The sequence below is a fragment of the Chiloscyllium plagiosum genome, unplaced genomic scaffold (assembly GCF_004010195.1).
Source record: "Chiloscyllium plagiosum isolate BGI_BamShark_2017 unplaced genomic scaffold, ASM401019v2 scaf_143, whole genome shotgun sequence".
Lineage (NCBI taxonomy): Eukaryota > Metazoa > Chordata > Chondrichthyes > Orectolobiformes > Hemiscylliidae > Chiloscyllium > Chiloscyllium plagiosum.
In genome coordinates this window covers 12,093-32,697 of record NW_025213386.1, presented here as the reverse complement: position 1 = coordinate 32,697, position 20,605 = coordinate 12,093, and the positions used below count along the sequence as shown (strand labels likewise).

At 38.2% G+C, this 20,605-nt stretch overlaps 1 protein-coding gene across 1 annotated transcript; it reads right to left on the bottom strand.

Moving 5' to 3' along the window:
• Window positions 1-408: 408 nt before the first annotated feature.
• On the bottom strand, window positions 409-20,360 carry LOC122547624 (sulfate transporter-like). The gene is made up of 2 exons (XM_043686226.1): window positions 20,128-20,360; window positions 409-2,618 (listed from the first exon to the last, which is right to left on the bottom strand). The coding sequence occupies exons 1-2, from the start codon at window positions 20,134-20,136 to the stop codon at window positions 1,986-1,988; spliced, it is 642 nt and encodes a 213-aa protein (XP_043542161.1). The 5' UTR covers window positions 20,137-20,360; the 3' UTR covers window positions 409-1,985.
• Window positions 20,361-20,605: the final 245 nt, after the last annotated feature.

Here is a 20,605-nt window from a genome sequence, read left to right as displayed (position 1 = left end):
GTTGTAATTGTACCAGCTTCCACCACTTCCTCTGGCTGCTCAATCCATACATGCACTACTCTTTGCATGAAAAAGTTGCCCCTTAGGTCCCTTTTAAAATCTTTCCCCTCTCTCTCTAAACCTAGGCTGTCTAGTTCTAGAGTCCCCCACCCCAGGGAAGAGGCCTTGTCTATTGACCGTATCCAGGCCCCTCATGGTTTTATAAACCTTGAAAGGTCACCCCTCAGCCTCTGAAACCCCAAGGAAAAACAGCCTATTCAGCCTCTCCCTTCAGCTCAAACCCTCCAACCCTGGCAACATCCTTGTATGTCTTTTCTGAACCCTTTCAAGTTTCACAAAATCCTTCCTGTAGGAGGGAGACAGAATTGCACACGATATTCCAAAAATAGCTTTACTAATGTCCTGTAAGCTGCAACATGACCTCCCATCTCCTATACTCGATGTTGGATTGATTTATTCTTTTATAAAAGGGGTAAGAAATCTAAATTGCATAAAAATTCAGCTTAAAATCCAATTTGACCTTTTGTTTGAATTGAAATGGATAACAGAAAAAGGTAAATAAATAGAACGACCTGATAAAGGGGATGTGAACAGCCCTTGCCACTATAATAACGTAAACCTGCCAACAACTTGCAGTGTCCACACAAGTGCTGCCGAGATTGGAAATCTGGAAGGTGCCTTCAGAAATACTGCTGTACAGTGTAAGGGGCAACAATCCTCACAGAATGATTTCACTGCCAAATTGATATAATGTAAACTCACGAAAATTAGAATACTTCCTCACTAAAGATGGCTGGGAAATTTAGAAGTAAGTACACTTTTAGAAGGCAATGAGAACAGATTCTGCAGTAAATAATCTCTCTGGCCATAAAAATTTAATTTACAGGACTAAATTCCATTCTTCCAGAAATTGAAGATGGAGATGTAAAATCTTGAAGTCACACAGCAATTTAGAAGGCAACCATTTACTCCATTAAGCCCATTTTTTTCTCCAAAGCTGTGTGTTTCTTATATCATTATCTTGATCTTCTCTTTCCCAATCCTGGCATACTTTTCTGTACTTGAATTAAATTTAACTCCAAATCCATGCTTTATAGCACTTGGCTTAGACTTTGCATGTCTCAATGAAGATTCTATAATTTGAATGATTGTTGAGATGATTGCTTCATACCCTATTCTGTGCTTGTCTAGAAGATGTGGCAATGGGCAATGATGATAGATTTGAGCATGGTAGTGTTCTAAAACTAATGAAAACTCTTTTGTGGGCCACTGTAAGCAAGGGGGAAGAGGAACCATTCCAATGGTGCTTTGAGTTTAATAACTTTACTGATATAAACAGTCTTAAAATTTCCACCATTATTGTACCCAGGGATTTGTGAGCATAATCAATTATATGGCTTATGATTACAATATTTTCAGTGCAGATCATGCAAGCAAGTATAATCATGCATCAAAATATTAGCCGATCTTTTATGGTTATCCAAACAAATTCTGCCTGATCTAAATTTCTTTGTGATACCAAAACAGACATCTCCAAATTATACAACCTTGCATACTTTTGAACCTCACTGATACCCATATTTTAACTTCTTGCAAATGCACTTGCTCAGGGGCTGTGTTAAAATTATGACCAGATTTCCTGGTACAGCTTGAGAAAAGATTGTTGGTGTTTTGTTAAGTTTTGCCGAGAACTTATTTTCACCTACCCTCATGCTGCCTTAAGTGAAGGCTCTCAAACACACTGTGCCTAATGTTCACAAATGAAACCCAAATAAGTTGAAACTTCAAGTTTTCACTAAAAGTCCCATGCCTTCTCTATCCCCAATTTTCTATTCAACCATATTCTAATGAGGAGATTTAACTGTAAGATAATTAGCAGAATTGATGTAGTTTTAGTTCCAACTCTCAAGGAATAAGTTTCAAATCTATCAAATAATCATTATATTGTGCATACAGTAAGCATCAATTTAGATTTAGATAAGTATTCAACTTACCTGATAGACACCAGCCATAAATGTCAAAGTAGAGCCAACGCGAATGGCAAAACAACTTCTGTCACAAAAATCCGTGGACTGGTTAAACATTTCTGATTGGGCAGTTTTATTAACATCATTGAGGTCAAACCCAAAGTACTGAACTTCTCGATCCACAACCTGGCCAATCATTAAGCAAAGCACACCAAAGATACCAACTGAAATATGCCTTGATGTTCCCATCAGAAAGTAGATGATGCAGGCAAAGAATGATGTGTAAAGCCCATATATTGGTTCCTGCCCTGCAAGCAATGAATAGGCTATTGACTGAGGGACAAGTAGGATGCCCACAATCAGTCCAGACATAATATCACCCAAAATCCATTCTTTCCATTTGTACTTTGGAAACCATCGTATAACAGGAAAGAGATCAACAAAAAAGTCTTTTGCCTTTGTTGGGGTGCAAGAACAGCACTTCTTCAGCTTTTTCACTGCAATCTTCTTCACATCTAATGCTTTCCTTTCTTGCTCTTCCAATATAACGGGAGAATATTTCCTGTTTTTCGCATTGACAGAGGGTGGTGTACTGAGAACCAACGTGCTGTCAGCATTATTAGCTTCCAAGGAAGTCATTCTGCAATTTGTCTAAACAAATAGAACGAATTAGTTAGTCTTGCTTATGCTCACTGAAGTAGCAAATCTCAACACATGTATGTAGCAAGGGATTACATTATCAAGTTTGATCCAAATAGTATAAGCAATATACTAACTATTATGAACCATAATCATGCAGTTGTCTTCCTTCCTTAAGAAATATTTAACTTATGGATCTAAGTTTGCTCACTGAACTGGAAAGTACATTTTCAGACTTTTTGTCACCATACTAGGTAACATCAGTGAGCCTCCGGTGAACATTGATGTTATTATCTGCTTTCTTTTATGTGTTTAGATTTCCTTGGGTTGGTGACATCATTTCCCATCCTTTTTTCTCAGAGGGTGGTAAATGGGGTCCAAGTCGATGTGTTTGTTGATAGAAGCATGGCATTCCAACCAGAACTCTATCAACAAACACATTGACTTGGACCTCATTTACCACCCTCTGGGAAAAAAAAAAGGGAAATGACAACACCACAGGAAATGACATCACCAACCCAAGGAAACCTAAACACAAATAAAAAGTGGATCATAACGTCAGTGCTTCACCGGAGGCTCACTGATGTTACCTAGTATGGTGACAAAACATCTGAAAAATGAACCTTCCAGTTCAGCGAGCAAACTTACATCCAGAACCTCAACCTGAGCTACAAATCTTCTCAAAACACGCTAATATTAAATTTATCAACTAACCAGACTATGTCTGCAACCAAGAAGCAAAAGGATATTAAAAAATTGAAACAAAAAAAAAAATCATTTGGCAAGAACACGCACTGATTTTCAATATGCCCTTCAGAAGTTTAAGATAAAATAACGATTTACACATTTTTATAATATTTTTGTGGACACATTAAGTTTACAAATAATGTGTATAAGTTCATAAAATACAGAATTAGACCATTTGGCCCATCAAGTCAGTACTGTTGTTCGATCATGGCTGATATGTTCCTCATTCCCATTTTTCTGCCTTCTCTCCACAACTCTTCAACACATTACCAATTAAAAATCTGTCTAACTCCTCCTTAAAATTTACTCATTTTCCCAGCATCCATCACACTTTGGGATAGCAAATTCCACAGATTCACAGCCCTGAGAGAGCAGTAGTTTCTCCTCAACTCAGTTTTAAATTTGCTAACCCATAGTCTTATCCTCTCATCCTAGAATGCCCCACAAGAGGAAACATCCGCTCCAATTCTATTTTATCCAAACCTTTTATCATCTTGAGTACCTCAATTTGATTTCCCCTCATTCTTCTAAATTCCAGACAGTACTGCCCTGAATGGTTCAATCTTTCTTCATACGACAAACCCCTCATCGCTGGGATCAATTTCATAAACCGCCTCTGAACTGCCTCCAATGCATTACATCTTTACTCAAATAAGCGGACCAAGACTGTGCACAATACTCCAGGTGCAGTCGCAGCAATACCTTGTATAGTTGCAATAATGGATCCTTATCTTTATATTCTATCCCTTCAGCTAGAAAAGCCAACATTCCATTCGCTTTCTTTATTATCTGCTGTACCTGCATGCTTATTTCTGGTGACTCATGAATGAGTATACCTAGATTCCGCTGCATCAGACCACCCCATTGAGATAATAGGTCGCCTTCCATTTTTTGACCCAAATGCATGACCTTGCAGGTCTCAGTGTTCAACTCCATCTGCCACATTTGGCTCACTCTCCTAACCTAGCTATATCCATTTGTAAGGTTCTCATTTCAACTGCCTGCCTATTTTTGTGTTGGCACAAATCTGGCTATCGAACCTTCTTTCCCTGTATTCGCATTGTTAATGCAGATTATAAATAGCTGGGATCCAAGGACTGAAGCCTGTGGCACCCCACTAGTTATATCTTGCCATCCAGAGAGAAAAAAAAACTTATCATGACTCTCTATCTTCAGTCCATCAGCCAGTCATCTATCCAGGCTAAAACTCCCCCTAATCCCATATGATCCCACCTTGTGATTAACCTTTTGTGCAGCACCTTATCAAATGCCTTCTGCAAGTCCAGATAAATTACATCTACCGCATCCCCATTATCCAACTTGCTTGTTACATCTTTGAAGAACTCTAGCAAATTAGACAAACAGGATTTGCCCCTCATAAAACCGTACTGACACTGATGGATAGAGTTTGATTTTCCAAATGTCCCTATATTGTGTCCTCAATAATTGATTCTAACACTTTCCCAACAAATGTTAAACTAACTGGTCTTTAATTTCCTACATTTTGATTACCTTCCTATCTGAATAAGCATGTTATATTAGCCATTTTCCAATCCACTGGGGCCTGTGTGCATGATGTTTCATTTTCTAAAAATGCTTTAAAATGTTTAATACTATTTCATCATAGTCTAATGAGATTCAGTAATCAACGAATCTAAGAGTACATAGAGATCTTGATCAGATGGGCCAATGGGTATTTGATGCAGTTTAATTTAGATAAATGAGGCAAGATTTACATAGTTAATGGTAGGGAGTTGGGGTGTACTGTCAAACAGAGGGATCTATGGGTGCAGGTTCATAGTCCCCTGAAAGCAGTGTCGCATGTCGTCAAGTTGGTGAAGGCAGCGGTAGACATGCTTGCATTTATTGGTCAGAGCATCGAGTTTCAGAATTAGGCCATCATGTTGCGGCTGTACAATACATTGGTGAGGTCACTTTTGGAATACTGAGTACAATTCCAGTCGCCCTGCTGTAGAAAGAACATTGTTAAACTAAAAAGGGTTCAGAAAAACCTTCGAAGCTGCTGGGACTGGGGAGTTTGAGTTACAAGGAGGGTTTGGATAGGCTGGGACTTTTTTCCCCTGGAGCAGAGGCTGAGGGGTGACTATACAGAGGTTTAAAAAACCATGAGGGGCATAGATAACGTGATTACCAAGGTCTTTTTCCAAGGGTAGGGGACTACAAACCTAGAGAGAGTACATGTTTAAGCGAGGTGAAAGATTTTTTTTTTTAAAAAAAGGACCTGAGCAGCAATATTTTCACACAGAAGGGTGCATGTGTGGAATGAGCTACCAAAGGAAGTGGTAGAGGCTAGTATACTTACAACATTTAAATGACTTTTGGACAGATACAGGAATAGAAAAGATTTAGAGGGATATGGACCAAATACAGGCATTTGAGACTAGTTTAGTTTGGCAACATGGTCAACAAAGACAAATTGGACCAAAGGGCCTGTTTCTTTGTTGTATGACACTGTGACTCAACATTAAAGAAGACTGTATAACTCATATAGTAAAAATATTATTCATTCTATACAAGTAACTCCAGTAAATTTAATTATAAAGTACTTATGGTTTTCAGCTAGTAGACAAGTCTTAGAAGTACACACTATAGGTCAACTTCATGGAACGAAGTGTTGATTTTAGTACACAAAATGCTAATCCCTTCACAAACCAAAGAAAATCAGCTGCTGCTCTATTTTTACAGAAAATGTGTACACAAGAGTGTTCAAGGACAATGTGTATATAACTATTTTAAAAGATGATAAATACTTCAGTTATAAAAGTATATAACCCTAAAGCTAGAACTTACAGCAATTTGTTGGTTATTACTACAACACAGATTATGATCTCGATTTAAACTTTTCTTTACCATTGCCTCTCAAGTTCCTAAAGGAAACTTCAAGGATAAACAAATCCTACAAGTCATTAATGAACAATTAAAAAGTCAGTGAAATTATCAATTGGGAAAATAAAACAGTAAATTATTTACAGCTTACTCTGCTTGCTTTGCTTTGAAGTTATTCAATTGCCTCACTACACGACAGACAACCAATAGTCTGGAATATGCGACTGTTGTGCAGAACCCAGTGGGAAGGGTCTACTTAATCAAGCACAATTTCACAATAAAGGATACAGTTCCAATTTCCCAGTACTCACTAGTTAAGGGCTATTTAAGCATTGCAGCATTCCATTGCTGACTGTTGCAACATATTCTAGTTGGAAAAACAAGTGCAAATTAAACCAACTTCTTGAGATGCCAAACTTGATCAATACCTATAATTTCATATATTCAATGCATTATCTTAAATGTTAATTTCAGACATAGACTTTATATAATTCAAAATCGTTCTGACTCATCTATGTACTTGCCCAAACATTTTTCCATCAGATTTTCGTGATAAGGTCTATATTGTCAGGAAATAGCATATCCTCTGACTCAAGTTGGTGAATATTGCGATTCCTTCTCAGAAATTAACATGGCTGTGATAAACCTGATACCTTTTATTGTCTGAATGCTTATTTGACAGAAGCTTAAAGTGAAGCAGGTCTTATTGCAAGCATAAAGATACCTGAGCAATCTTGATTGTGATGTACTCTCTTCTGAAAAAAGCCAAACTCAATTTCAAGGATTTCATCTAGAACATTTTAAAAAACTTCAACCTCTACCAAGTAACCTGCTAGTTTTTAGTTGTTAAAGATTACAACTGAATTTCTAGCTTTAGTTGCTACATGTACTTGGTTGGTCATGACAGAAGACTGTTTATTTTAGAAGGGATCCCATCCAGATAGATCATAAGCATCTCTTATATGAACTAAATTTAACCATGAGACAGAGACAGACAAATGAGACACAGAGACAAATGAGACAAATGAGACAAATGAGACACAGAGACACAGAGACACAGAGACACAGAGACACAGAGACAGATGTTGTCTATGGAGACATCTACAGGCTGAGCAACAGGAGCCTATCTAGAAATTCCTCGAAATTTATAGTAGCCAAGGTGAGTCTCAATTACAGAAATTGTCAGCTCTTTTGTGTAATGTGTGTGCAAGAAGCAGTTTAGAGTCATAAAGATGTACAGCATGGAAACAGACCCTTCAGTCCAACTCATCCATGCCGACCAGATATCCTATATTAATCTAGTCTCATTTGCCAGCACTTACCCCATATCCCTCTCAACCCTTCCTATTCATATACCCATCCAGATGCCTTTTAAAAATGTAATTGTACTAGCTTCCACCAGTTCCTTTCTTGGGTGGACTATTTACTTTTCATTTAAGTATACACTAAAGGACTCAGCAGAGTGCTAAGAGGTAAGCTGTGAGAAGGAGGTGCATTTATTCCACAGATCACGGATTATGCCTCCATTTATTGTTAGCAAAAATGGAGTTTAAAAAAAAGGTACCATCCTTTCTCAAGGAATTTTTCTCTGTGCTCCACCCAGAACATTTACACCCAAATAGGAAAAACTGACCCAAAAATGAAAGATTCAACTTTACCCCAAATGTGTCTCATTTCAGATATGGGAAGTATCAGTAATCCTTTGCAAATACCTTTGCACAATTCTGGTATCAAATCAAGGCTTTTCTCTTTAAAAAAGAAAGTGACACATTCAATTGAACTCAACTTTTCTTAGCACCTCCTACACTTTAATCTTCATCTTGGTGTTTCCTCTAAACATCCTCATCCTTGTTCTTAACCCCCTGCAAACCTGGCCATCGTTCATTGTTTCTGGACTCTACAGATCCACTACATCCTTCTGTTTTCACCACTGCCCAAGGAGGAAGGCCTCTTGCTCCATCTCCCAAACAATTCCAACAGCCCCATTCCTGCAGTCCATTTGTCAGACATTTCTGCCATTGTCAATCTGGTTTACCTGGATCTTGACCTTGACCTTGCCTGTGATACTTTGTTCAAGACAATTCAATCACTGCCTCCTTCCCTAAGCTCACTTCTTTGTACAGACCTGATCATCACTTCATTGGACATTATAGAAGGACTAGCTTCAGCACACTGAGCTGATAACTCATCTCCTTATAGAATCAGATGTTTATAGCACAGCAGGAGGCCATTCAGTCCATCATCTTTATGCCTGTCAACAAAGATTGGATTACACAAATCCTGTTTCCAATTCTCAGCATATAGCCCTGCAAAGCTTTGGCAACATAACTAAATATATAAACAGTATGAGAGTTCTGACTCAACCACCCTTTCAGGTAACGGGTTCCACACTTCCATCACCCTTCAAGTAAGAACATTTCAAATCTCCTCCTATTTCTTATCTTAAATTTATGCCTACTAGATATTGACGCCTCTATTACTTGAAAAAGTGCCTTCCTAATTGATGTTGCCTATCAATTCCCTCAATCTTATAAGCCTCCATCAGTATCCCTTCTCAACCTTTGCTGCTCTCAGGAAAATAACTCCAGCCTATCTTTCCTCACAGCTTAGACCCCCTACTCAGGCAGCATCCTGGTAAATCTCCTCTGCATCCTCTAAAAGGGAAAATCACATCCATCCTGTAAAATGTGGTTACCAGAACTGCATTAAGTATTTCAGTTGTGGCCTAACCAGAATTTTATATAGTTATAGCATAACCTCTTTGCTTTTGTATTCTATATCTCAGCTAATTAAGATGAATACCTTGTATGCTTTCTTAACCACCTTTCCTATCTGCCCTGTTACCTTCAAGGATCTTTGGATATGCATATCAAGATCCTGTTGATCTTCAGTACTTTCTAGGGTCTTATCATTCATAGTATAATCTCTATGGCATTACCTCATGATATTTCAGGCTGAATTTCAATTGCCCACCTGACCAGCTGTAGTTCTCCTCATTCCATTTACAGCTATCGTCACTATTTAGCACTATTAATTTTCATGTCATCTGTGAATGCTTTGATCATACCATGTACATTTAATGATTTGGACTTAAATGTACGTCACGAACAGCAAAGGCCCCAGTACTGACCTGAACCCATATGATATCTCAGATTCCCAGTCAAGTGCCAGATCCAACTTAAACAGATCATTCGTCATTTTGATTTATTTTAATTAGCCAAATTATCCACTACTTTTTTTTCAGGCTTACAGTACAATGCCACTATTCAGTTTCAATCCAGAATAATCAATCACTTTAACCATCATCTGACATTACTTCCAACATTAACTGTGGTGTGCACATCCTTTTCTGAGCACCTCATCCTCTTCCAGCATCCGACCCAACCAAACCAGTATCTCTATCTATTGGCAATTTCTTGCTCACCTCTCTTTCTTTTCAACCTAGTGATTCATTTCATTTTTTCATCACCCTTCCTCTCAACTGCCTTCCTGACCTCCACATAATCCAATCTACACAAAAATTTCCCTTTCCTCATGCACTATTTCAAAATCACTGTCAAAGCCACTCTCTTCAAACCCACTTGTCCTATGCAACCAATAGCCCATTTCCCCATCTATTTCTTCTTAAATTTTCAAAAGCATCATTCCCCACCAGCATTGTGTCCACCCCTGGAAGGTGACACCCAATTCAGCAGAAAAGACATCAGCCAGTTACAAGTGGTACTCCATGTGTTTCTAACAATCATACAATCAACCTCCTCAACCTTTCCACAACCACTGAGATTTGATGACACTTTTTTAAAAAATATAAATATTTTTATTAAACATTTTTTCAAATCTTTCACAAAACAACTATAAGATAAAGATGGTACAACGAGGTCATATCACAATACTATTAATGATAAACTACCTACTATTCTACCAGGACAAACTATCTACTTAACTTAAATTAAACTACAATCAGATTAAATAAAAATTAAATAAAGCCGAATTCCAAATTAGCTTAAATCACATTACTGTATTTTATTTCACTCACCATACCTACACTAAAGCTCCCAGCCCTAGGGGCACCAGTCATTGTTCCTGTTCCCCCCCCCTCCAGGACCCGACAGGCACCCAATCTGATTCCCATGGTTATATCACAGCCCTATGCCGATAAATCTGCGTCAATATAATTTAGAAAGGGCCATGTCTTATAAAACTGTTCGGTTTTGTGGTGCACCATATTTGAGAGGTAGTCTTGGGAGAGATGCTCTATCACCAGCCTGCGCCACCGCATAAGACCTGGGGTTTTGCCAACATCCAATTCATTAAAATGTTCTTCCTCGCACTTTGTGTAGCATTCTTACCCAATCTGTTCCCGTGTTTCCCCAAAGAGGAAAAATTTGGCAACCTCAGAAGAAGAAATACTGGGTTAACTTTGACTTCAATTCCCAGGATTTCCTTCAGCTTGTTTATTATGGCACTCTAGGATCTCCAGATCTTGCAACATGACCAATAGCAGTATGCGAGATTGCCTACGCTAATTTTACATTTGGGACACCCTGGAGATGCTCCCCTCTGAACTTAGCTAGCTTCTCTGGCGCCATGTGAGCCTAGTGTAAAATTTTCAAGAGCGTGGCCTGTGCTTTGTTAACATATTGAGATTTTCTTTACATTTTCCCATGTATCTTCCCATGTTTCCAATGAAATATCCTTTCCTAGTTCCCGATTCCAAGTCCTACAGAGTCTCTCCACATCTTTAGTCAGAGAGTGTAGTAAGGGTATGGAATGCTTTGCCTGCAATGGTAATAGATTTGCCAACATTAAGTACATTTAAGTAGTCATTGGACAAGCATATGGACATACATGGAATAGTGTAGGTTAGATAGGTTTCAGATTGGCGCAACATCGATGGCCGAAGGACCTGTACTGCATTGTAATGTTTTATGTTGTATCTCCTAAGGCACGTCCTTTCTGTAAAAGATACAAAGTACGAACTGAAAGAGCGCCCATGCACCGGAGCACTCTTCTCCACGTCTGACTTGCAAGGGTGAGCAAACAGTGTGGTCTTCCTCCGTATACAATCCCTTATCTGAAAAGTACCAGAACAGGTCCCTATTAGACAATCCATATTTCTTATTTAGCTGGACATTTAGATGTCCCCTTGAATACATCTCCCTAACAAGAGATTCCCTCCTTATTCTCCCTTGGCTTAAAGCTGGAATCCATGGTGCGAGGTTTAAATCCTTGGGCTCCCACCAACAGGGTAAACAGTGAGGTCTTAAGCCAATTGCCCTCGTCTAACCTCATTATCCTCCAAAGCTTTCACCGAATTTTTTTAAAAAAAATGATTGAGCAGTATAAGAGCCCAATCATGGATTCCATCTTATCCATGAATAATAGATTAACTAGGGGACATCTCGACTGAGAGGTTTCAATGTCAAGCTAAATCGATTCGGAATCCTCCTGTACCCAGTCACCCACACCTGCTAACAGAGCACTTACTTGATATCTCTTTAAGTCCAGAAGGTCCACCCTACCTCACCCTGAGGGAGCTACAACTTAGTAAAATTTAATTAGGGGGTGTCTGCTACACCAAATAAAGGATCCTAGCTAACCATTGAGCCTCCGTAACACTCATCTGGGTAGCAACAATGGAATCATTCTCATGGGGTACCAACAGGCGAGGAAGAACATTCACTTTAATCAGGGCCAATTGGCCTAAGAATTACATTATACTCCTTAAATGTGCAGAATTAGTAGGGAAACTAACATTTCATGATTAATTTAGCTTAGTTATAATCACATAATTAAAAACACATTTATTGATTAATCTCAGTCTTCTGCTTAACAATAGCTAATTTAGATATTGACACTAACTTCATGTGACACTGTTTAACCTCATTTGACAAAAAAAACTTTTGTTGTACAATCTGAGAACAAATTTCACAGCTGAATTTACCGAAATTCAAATTAAGTCAGCATATTAATAGTTCTTTATTCCTAATGGACGTGGTGCACCATGACAATAGATCCAAATCCATTTTAACATCTACACCAAGCTCTACCTCTGCTTTTGACTCCTTAGCCAACACCTATGTCTATCTGATATCAACTCCTGAATGAGTTAGGACTTTCTAAAGCTAATTATCTGGAAGGTCAATATTAGTTTTGGTTCCAGTAACAAGCTCTTCTGCTTTGCCACTGATTCTTTTAGGACAGTCACAATCTTTAGGTTGAACCCTGGTTATTTGCATTCTTGACATTCTATTTGACCCTGGACTGCTTGTTAAACAAATCATGTCCTATCTAATATTAACACTACTCTTTTTATACCATTGAAACATTGCCCACCTCTGCCCTGAGCTGAGCTCCTTCACTTCCAAAAAAACATTACACAAGCTTTTAAATTTTGATCTATCATCCAAACAAAAAAGAAAGTCACTCCTTAGAAGCTGGAAGAATCACGATCCACTTTTACAAAGAGTTAGTCAGACAGTTTGGCCAATGAATTAGTCCTTGACTAATTATCAAATTAGAACTTAACATCAGGAATGTAATCATAAATGTTACATCAAATATTTCATACCTATCTGCTTTGTATTGATTGAATTGAATTAAATTGAATAATCTCATTTCATTTCAAGATATTTTCATTCGAAGTAATTCAAAGAAAGCTATCTTCACAGGTTCTCGAGATGTAGGGTTGTCTTACAAGCAAAGGTTGAGCAAGTTAGGTCTATTCACATTGCAGTTTGGAAGAATGACAAGTGCATACAAGAAACTGAGGGGAATGAAGGGGTGAATACTGAGAAGACACCTTCTCTTTGTGGGGGAGTCTAGCATGAGAAGATTCAGTTTAAATACAAAAGATAGAGATGAGAACTTACTTTTCCAACTTAAAATGTTATTAGTCTGAAAAATCCATTCCCCAGATTACAGTGGAAGCTGCTGCCATTGAATACAGTCATGGCTTCGGTCCAACCAGTCCATGTTGGCCATTATTCCAAACAAAACTAATCCCACCTGCCTGTGATTGGCCCACACCTCTCCAATCATTTCTTATTCATGTACTTATCCAAATTTCTTTTAAATGATACAACTGTACCTGCATGCACCACTTCTTTTGGAAGTTCATTTCACACATGAACCATTCTGTGCATGGTTTGTCCCTCCTTTCCATTTTATAAATTTTTCTTGTCTCACTGTAAAAATATGCTCCCTAATATTGAAATCACCCACCACAGGGAAAATACATCTGCCATTCACCTTATCTATATCCCTCATGATTTTATAAACCTCAATAAGGTCACCCCCTAACCTTCTACATTCCAAATGAAAAAAAAGTCCCAGCCTATCTTTATAACTCAAATCCTCCATTCCTGTTAACATCCTAGTAAATCTTTTCTGAACCTTCTTCAAATTAACAATATCCTTCCTATAATAGGGTGACCGGAACTGGACACAGTCCCCCAGAAGAGGCTTCACCAATGTCCTGTATAATCTCAACATAACGTCCCAACTCTTATACGTAAATGGCAAAAGTTATTAGCTTGACCCACTTGGTAGCTGAAACTCTCATCTGAATCAAATGTTAAATGGGGTCAAGCTCCCACCCTGGAATTAGGTTTATGCTTTACACAATTTCAATACTAAGAATGCTGCATTGCTGGAAAATATCAGACTCAGAAAAAGGTCCATTTGAGCAGCTCAGATGGATGGTTAAGATTGCGTGGCACAGTTCAAATAACATCAAGCAGCATGCCAAGGGCTCTATCAACATTTCTCCTGAAAAGAATATCACCATTTTAGTCTTAATGCATAAGGTGCTTAAAAAAAAAGAGCAGTAATAATTCAAAACATTTACTTAGCAATTCTGGCACATGTCCACATCACAAAATGTTCCTGGCTGGTGATAGAGAACTAAAACTACCCCACAGTTTTACCACCAGTTACACCTTCCCGTTCAATAGTGCTGACTGAATTTTGGACACTATCCACTGCAAATTAATATTTTACATTGTTACTATATTCTGAAACTGTAATCTGATAGAAAATGTGGGAACCTTTCCAAAATGTGCTTTCATACAGAGCTAAAAATTTGGGTGCCAAATTCAAAGTCATTTTTTTCAGAGATGTTAATCATTTTATAAGCAGCACCAACAGCAGTTTCTTGTAATGCACCTGACCTGCTTAATTTTAACAGTTTTACGTCGAGATAAAACCATTTTATTATTCGCATAGAAAGTTGTGAAGAGAATTATGGAAGTATGATAGCAATTGAAGGTTGACCATGAAACAAATTTCAATCTAGACATTATATATGAAACAATACACATTAATAATATCTTAAAAAATACTGGTAAGTCTTATTTTTAAAATAACATTTCAGTATAAGAGGTAATACAGTCAAAGAATATGAATTTACTAATTTTATCTTTCACATCTTATGATGAGTGGTAATATGACAATATGAATTTCTTGTTGATTATACCAAAACAACAAGATTAGAATATATCTAATTGTAAATTTTGGTAACATTTTCTGAGCCACTATTTTTGATATATAGCAAAGAAACAAATTCCTTTCTACAGGTCTGGAATTTGCGTTTGTAAATGTCAAAGCTGTCAGCGCTCGCCACCATTACTATGTTCAACCAATAGCAATTTCTACCATGCTTTTGCATGCTTAAAACATACAAAGCTGGAACTCACTGTTAGATATACCCTGTCCCCCATGTTACGCTATTGCTGTCTTCACAGATGTAATCAATACTAATTCACTGATTCTGTGTTAAGTTCAAATTTGATTTTTTTTTGTATAAATGAAGAGAAATGACTTACAGATGCAATTGAGCTTTTAAACAATATGGCCATTCATAACTCTTCAAACAACCTTTCTTGCCCTGAAAAGCTTATTTTGCAAGTATGGGGTTTTATTCCTCTGAAGATTAAGTTGAAAATTGTATGATTTTTACATATTTTAAATTTATGATTTTTCAGTTTATTTTTAAGTCAGTATGTAAACCTCAATCTGGATTTGCCTTTTTTCTGGGTAGTGATTATACTGCAAATTCGAAGAACAAGGTGATGCCCTAGTGGTATTATTGCTGGATTAAACTATTGTAGATGGTTGTAAAGGCCCATTTTGTTCACTAAACGTTCTTAGGGAAGGGAACAGTTGTCCTTACCTGAATCATGGAATCCCTGCAGCATGGAAGCAAATGATGGGTAATTTAGCATGGCAAAATCACCTAACCTGCACATCTTTGTACTAGGGAGGAAACCAGAGCACCCGGAGGAAACCCACACAGGCACGAGGAGAATGTAGAAGCTCCACACAGACAGTTGCCCAAGAGTGGAATCGAACCCAGATCCCTGGCACTGTGAAGCAGCAGTGCCACTGAGCCACCGAGCTGCACCAATAGACCTGGGTCTGGCCTAAACGTGCTTTCAGACCCACTGTAATGTAGTTGACTCTTAATTGTCCTCTGCACAATTAGGGAGGATATCCGCATTCCATGAAAAAACAAATCCCTACTTTACAGTCTGTGAGAAATCTTCAACTTAATTGACTGATCTCTGTTGGAGGATGCCAGAGGTGACACTAAATTTATAGTCACATAAAAAGAGGGAATTCATGGTCTGTGGTAGTTAAATCTTAGGAAGCCACATTTTGGAAAGTCAGAGTGTGCGCGGTCCCTTTGTGATTGATAAATCCACACCTATTAATGTAAAGTTAAAGTCACCATACTCTTACTGGACCACAGGGCCGCTCTCTCACAAAAGAGAGACAACTAGTGGTGGTTTAACCGGAAGGTCACCAAGGAGAGGAGGTTGAGAGAAGAACAATCTCCTAGTAACCTCAGCTGGTGCAGGAATTGAACTAATACTGCAAACCAGCCATACGCTAATCAACCTCTTCTGTAAATGTAGTGACACTAAAAAAAAAGCAAACACAGGAAGAAAACTAACTTCTTTTCCACAAACAAAAACTAATTAACTTAAGGGACTGATTACACAAAAACTCCATTATACTGACAAAGGCATGTATGAGGATTTTAACCTTAGTGACAGATGCATCTATAAATCCTCATTTATTATTGGAAGCAGACAACAGATATTTAAGATGACAGTTAATAATCAGGAAAGAACCTGGGACTGCCTTACTTTCTGAATAATATTGGAAAATTCAATGCTTCACAATAACACAAAATTAATTTACAACTAGTCACCATTGTACATGGGTGAATACAGCAGTAATGATCAGCACAAAATGATCCAAAATATAATACTCTGATTGGCTAATTCTTTATTTGATGCTATTAGTCAAGCTCAGAAGATGGCCTAGATATGTATTCCTGTCTTAAATGCATAAACCAAGAGAAAAAAAAAGGCAATCTGGGGTCTTGGCTTAAGGCTTAATGGCTCATCAGACAATGAAAAAGGCCTTTCCTGTAAATTCTGTAGCAAGTCCTGATAGGAGATTGGAAATCAATTTCCTCTGACTAAGAACCCAGGATTCTACCAGTCAAATCAAGCCAACTTTATCACCTAATTACAGGAAGAAATGTTTCACTGAAGTTTACTTACGTTTTGATGCACTAGCATGGTCTACAGTCATGCTCAAGATCTGAAGCAATGCAATTACAAACCAGCTAACTTAGTGAAGGTATCAAGACCATGACACTGGTGTATATACTATACAAATCTAACAGTTGGTTGTAATCACCACAGGGTGGCAATACACTGTTGAAACTGTAATTAGTAATAAAGAGATTGTTATCTCTGTTCCAACAAATTGATTCAGATAAAAATGATTAAAGTAAATTAAAATATTGTTATAATGTAACCCTGTAATCATCTTAGTGAACTTTTTCAAGTAGCAGCATCTAGACCTGCTTTTGTTCCCAATGCTGTCAATCCACCTCTTCAACATTGCAGATTATTTCCATCATATCATTTACAACAGACAAACAGCTAGGTACACCTATTGCTTAACAGTCATAACTTGGACTATTTTCTGCTCACCAAGCTGTACTTAGCAACTGAAATAATCCAAATAGACCAGTGCTTGGGGAGTGCATTAATGATTCCACATCTCATCTGCAAACAGTATCCCCAGTAAAATAAATTCTGTTGCTACTTTGGAATTTCTGCCAACTTCTCACGAGGCAACAGACATTGTTTCAAAGGGATCCTGCATTCTGCAGAGGCAGAGCCACCAGATTATCATCTTATGATTGTATTGCTGAATTATTTGTACAAGTCCACCATCTACTCTTTCTGTGCCATTCATGTCCAGTCATAGAGTCTTAGAGATGTACAGCTCGGTCCAACTCATCCATGCCGACTAGATATCCAAAACTGTCCCATTTGCCAGCACTCGGCCCATATGGCCCTCTAAACCATTCTATTCATATACCCATCCAGATGCCTTTTTAAAAAGTTATTATACTGGCCTCAACCATTTCCTCTGGCAGCTCATTCCATAACGTACCACTCATTGGACGAAAAGGTTGCCTCTTAGTTCCCTTTTAAATCTTTCCCGTCTCACCTCAAACCTACAGCCTCCAGTTTTGGACTCCCTTAGCCTCAGGAAAAGACTGGCTATTCACCGTATCCATGCTCCTCATTATTTCATCAACCTCTGCAGAGGTCCGCCATCAGCTTCCAACGCTCCAGGAAAAATAGCCCCAGCCTATTTAGCCTTTGCCTATTGCTGAAACCCTCCAATCCTGGCAACATCCTTGTAAATCTTTTCTGAATCTCTTCAAATTTCACAACATCTTTCCTATAGCAGAGGAATTCAATGCAGTATTTCAAAAGTGGCTTACCCAATGTTCTGTACACCCAACTCCTACACTCAAGTACTGACCAATAAAGGCAAGCATACCAAATGAAACAATTAACTAATCAAAAAATTACATTGAAACGCCTGATGTAACATTTGGGCTTTGAACATTCCACAATGTTAAACAAATAGTTAAAAGTATTTGGATATAATTATAATTGCACTTTTGACTTAGCAACAGTTATGCAAGGCATATTTACAGTAAACAAGTGCCACAATAACACAAATATTATGGAATTATGTCCTTTGATGGGAAGTGGGGGTAGCGGTGATAGCTCATTGACAAGATAACTAGCATGTGGAATAGGTTATAGCCAGCGACACAGAGTTTGATCCAAATTCCAGCCGAGTAGTCCTACCCACGAAATAAAAAGCATCACAGCACATTCCCAAGGATCCACAACTAATTACCAAAGAACAACCTTGGGGTAAGAATTCAATGTCCTGATCTTCCTTGAAGAAAGTTGAAGACTGAAGTTATTTCCTTACAATTTGCCTTTTATAAACAGGCTTCAAATGCTTACAAAATTCTTATTCAATAATCTAACAATGATTTTGAAAAAGCCCACCACCACCTCAACAGAAAATATTGATCCAGCCTAATTTACGAAGCCATGATCAGATTCGTTTTTTTAAAGAATGATAAAAAGTTTATTTTAGTTTCCATATACACTGAAATGGTAATGGGACATTAACATATAAAAATAAAAAGTGTGACTCGCTATATGACATTGCTGATCATGTCTGCCATGACAATATTAAAAACATTTAGCACCAAGACATGTCGGTTAAACATAACAGATGGAGCAAACAAACTTATTGGAATCACCACAGCTGAGCTGATAACATTTTCACTGAGTTCCGAGAGTCAGCGTACAAGTTCAACTCCAGTTTAGAGTAGAAAAGTCAAGGCTAACACTTTGTCTTGTACTGCGCTGTTATACTGTCAGAGATGCCATAATTTGGATATGACATTAAACCAGGGCCCCGTTATCCCTCTCCAGTGGGCATAATATAATCCCATGGCGCTATTTCAAAAGAAGAGCAGGGACTTATCCCCAGTGCCCTGGCCAATATTTATCCCTCAAATCAACAATAAAAACAGATTATCTGGTCATTATCAGATTGTGGGAATTTGTTGTGCACACATTAACTGGTATGCTTCCTATATTCCAAGCGTTAACACACTTCAAAAAGTACTTCATTGGTTATAAAGTGCTTGGACACATTCTCGGTAATGAAAAGCACCAGATAAAAACAGATTATTTTTATTATTACCCATTTTAGGCAGGGAGTTCCAGATCCTATCATCCTCTGGGTGAAAAGATTTGCTTCCTCTCCCGTCTAACCATTCTAACAATTTATTTAAACCTATGTTTTTTGAGCACGAGCAGTTGTTAGCAAGTCCAGAAAGTTAGACCATTTTTTGAACAGCGTCACCTATACCCCCTCCCCACAGCCAAATAAAGACAGGCCAATGTTAGTACATTTGTAATACTTGTTCAAACTGTTGGGCCTTAACTGCCTTGTCCAATAAGAATTTGGCTGAATCCAAGCTCTTCCTGGAAGTTAATCACCATTCTAAGGAAGATTGCATTGTGTCCCTTTTGGGCCACTGATGTTTCTGTACCAAAAGGCCAAGCAACAACACAACTGCATTAGCTTCAGCAATTAAGTAACTGAAAAAAAGTTTGTGTCGCTCCATTAAGGTTTGCATAGTATATGCAGAACTTCATTCTGCTCTGTCTGTTACTAAACTTTCCGACAGGGAAAGGTCAGAACGTGCAAACCCAGTTTCAACTAATTGCCAACAGATCAAGCCGAAAAGCCAATTCTGATGAAAGGTCACCGACTTGAAAAATTAACCGTTCCTCACTCCATAGATGTTGTCAGGCCTGCTGAATGTTTACCGCAGTTTTTGATCTTAAATTTTTAAGATTCCCCTGGGTTAGTTTCAATTTCACACAAACTCGCACAAAATTAACTGAATATCCAATCCGCTTTCGCTTTAAGATAAAACAAGAGGTGTGTCACAGATCACCTTCAGGCAGAAAGTATTAATACAAATAAACTTTTCCTGCTTGACAGGTACCTGCGACATCACAAAAGAACCTACTGTCACACCATCAGGCAGTGGTATTGATTACTGGGGCATCTGATTAAGTTATCTTTAACTTTCAAAAGGACAGCGTCTGACATCCAGAAGGAATTATTAGCAGATTTGTTTTGAAAGGTGCAGAAGTGGTTTTGATCACGGTTAACTAAGGAAACTATTAAACTATTGAGTAATTAACAGCATGGAAACAGAAGGCGCGATCCCGTGCTGCTCAATTTCAATGAAACCAACTCACGGAATTGCATCGCTGCACAATGAAAAAAAACCACACTCACCTACTGCCAGGTTGAGCAATGATTACAATGTAACAAGTAATCACAGCCTTGTTACAAGTGAAACAATGTAACAAACGGGAGCAATATTTCTTGCCGGCGACAAATACCCACTGGGTCATTGGCCACGTACAGCCATCCCCGGCCATACGCCGGGAAACGTCACCGTTGTGGGCGGGGAT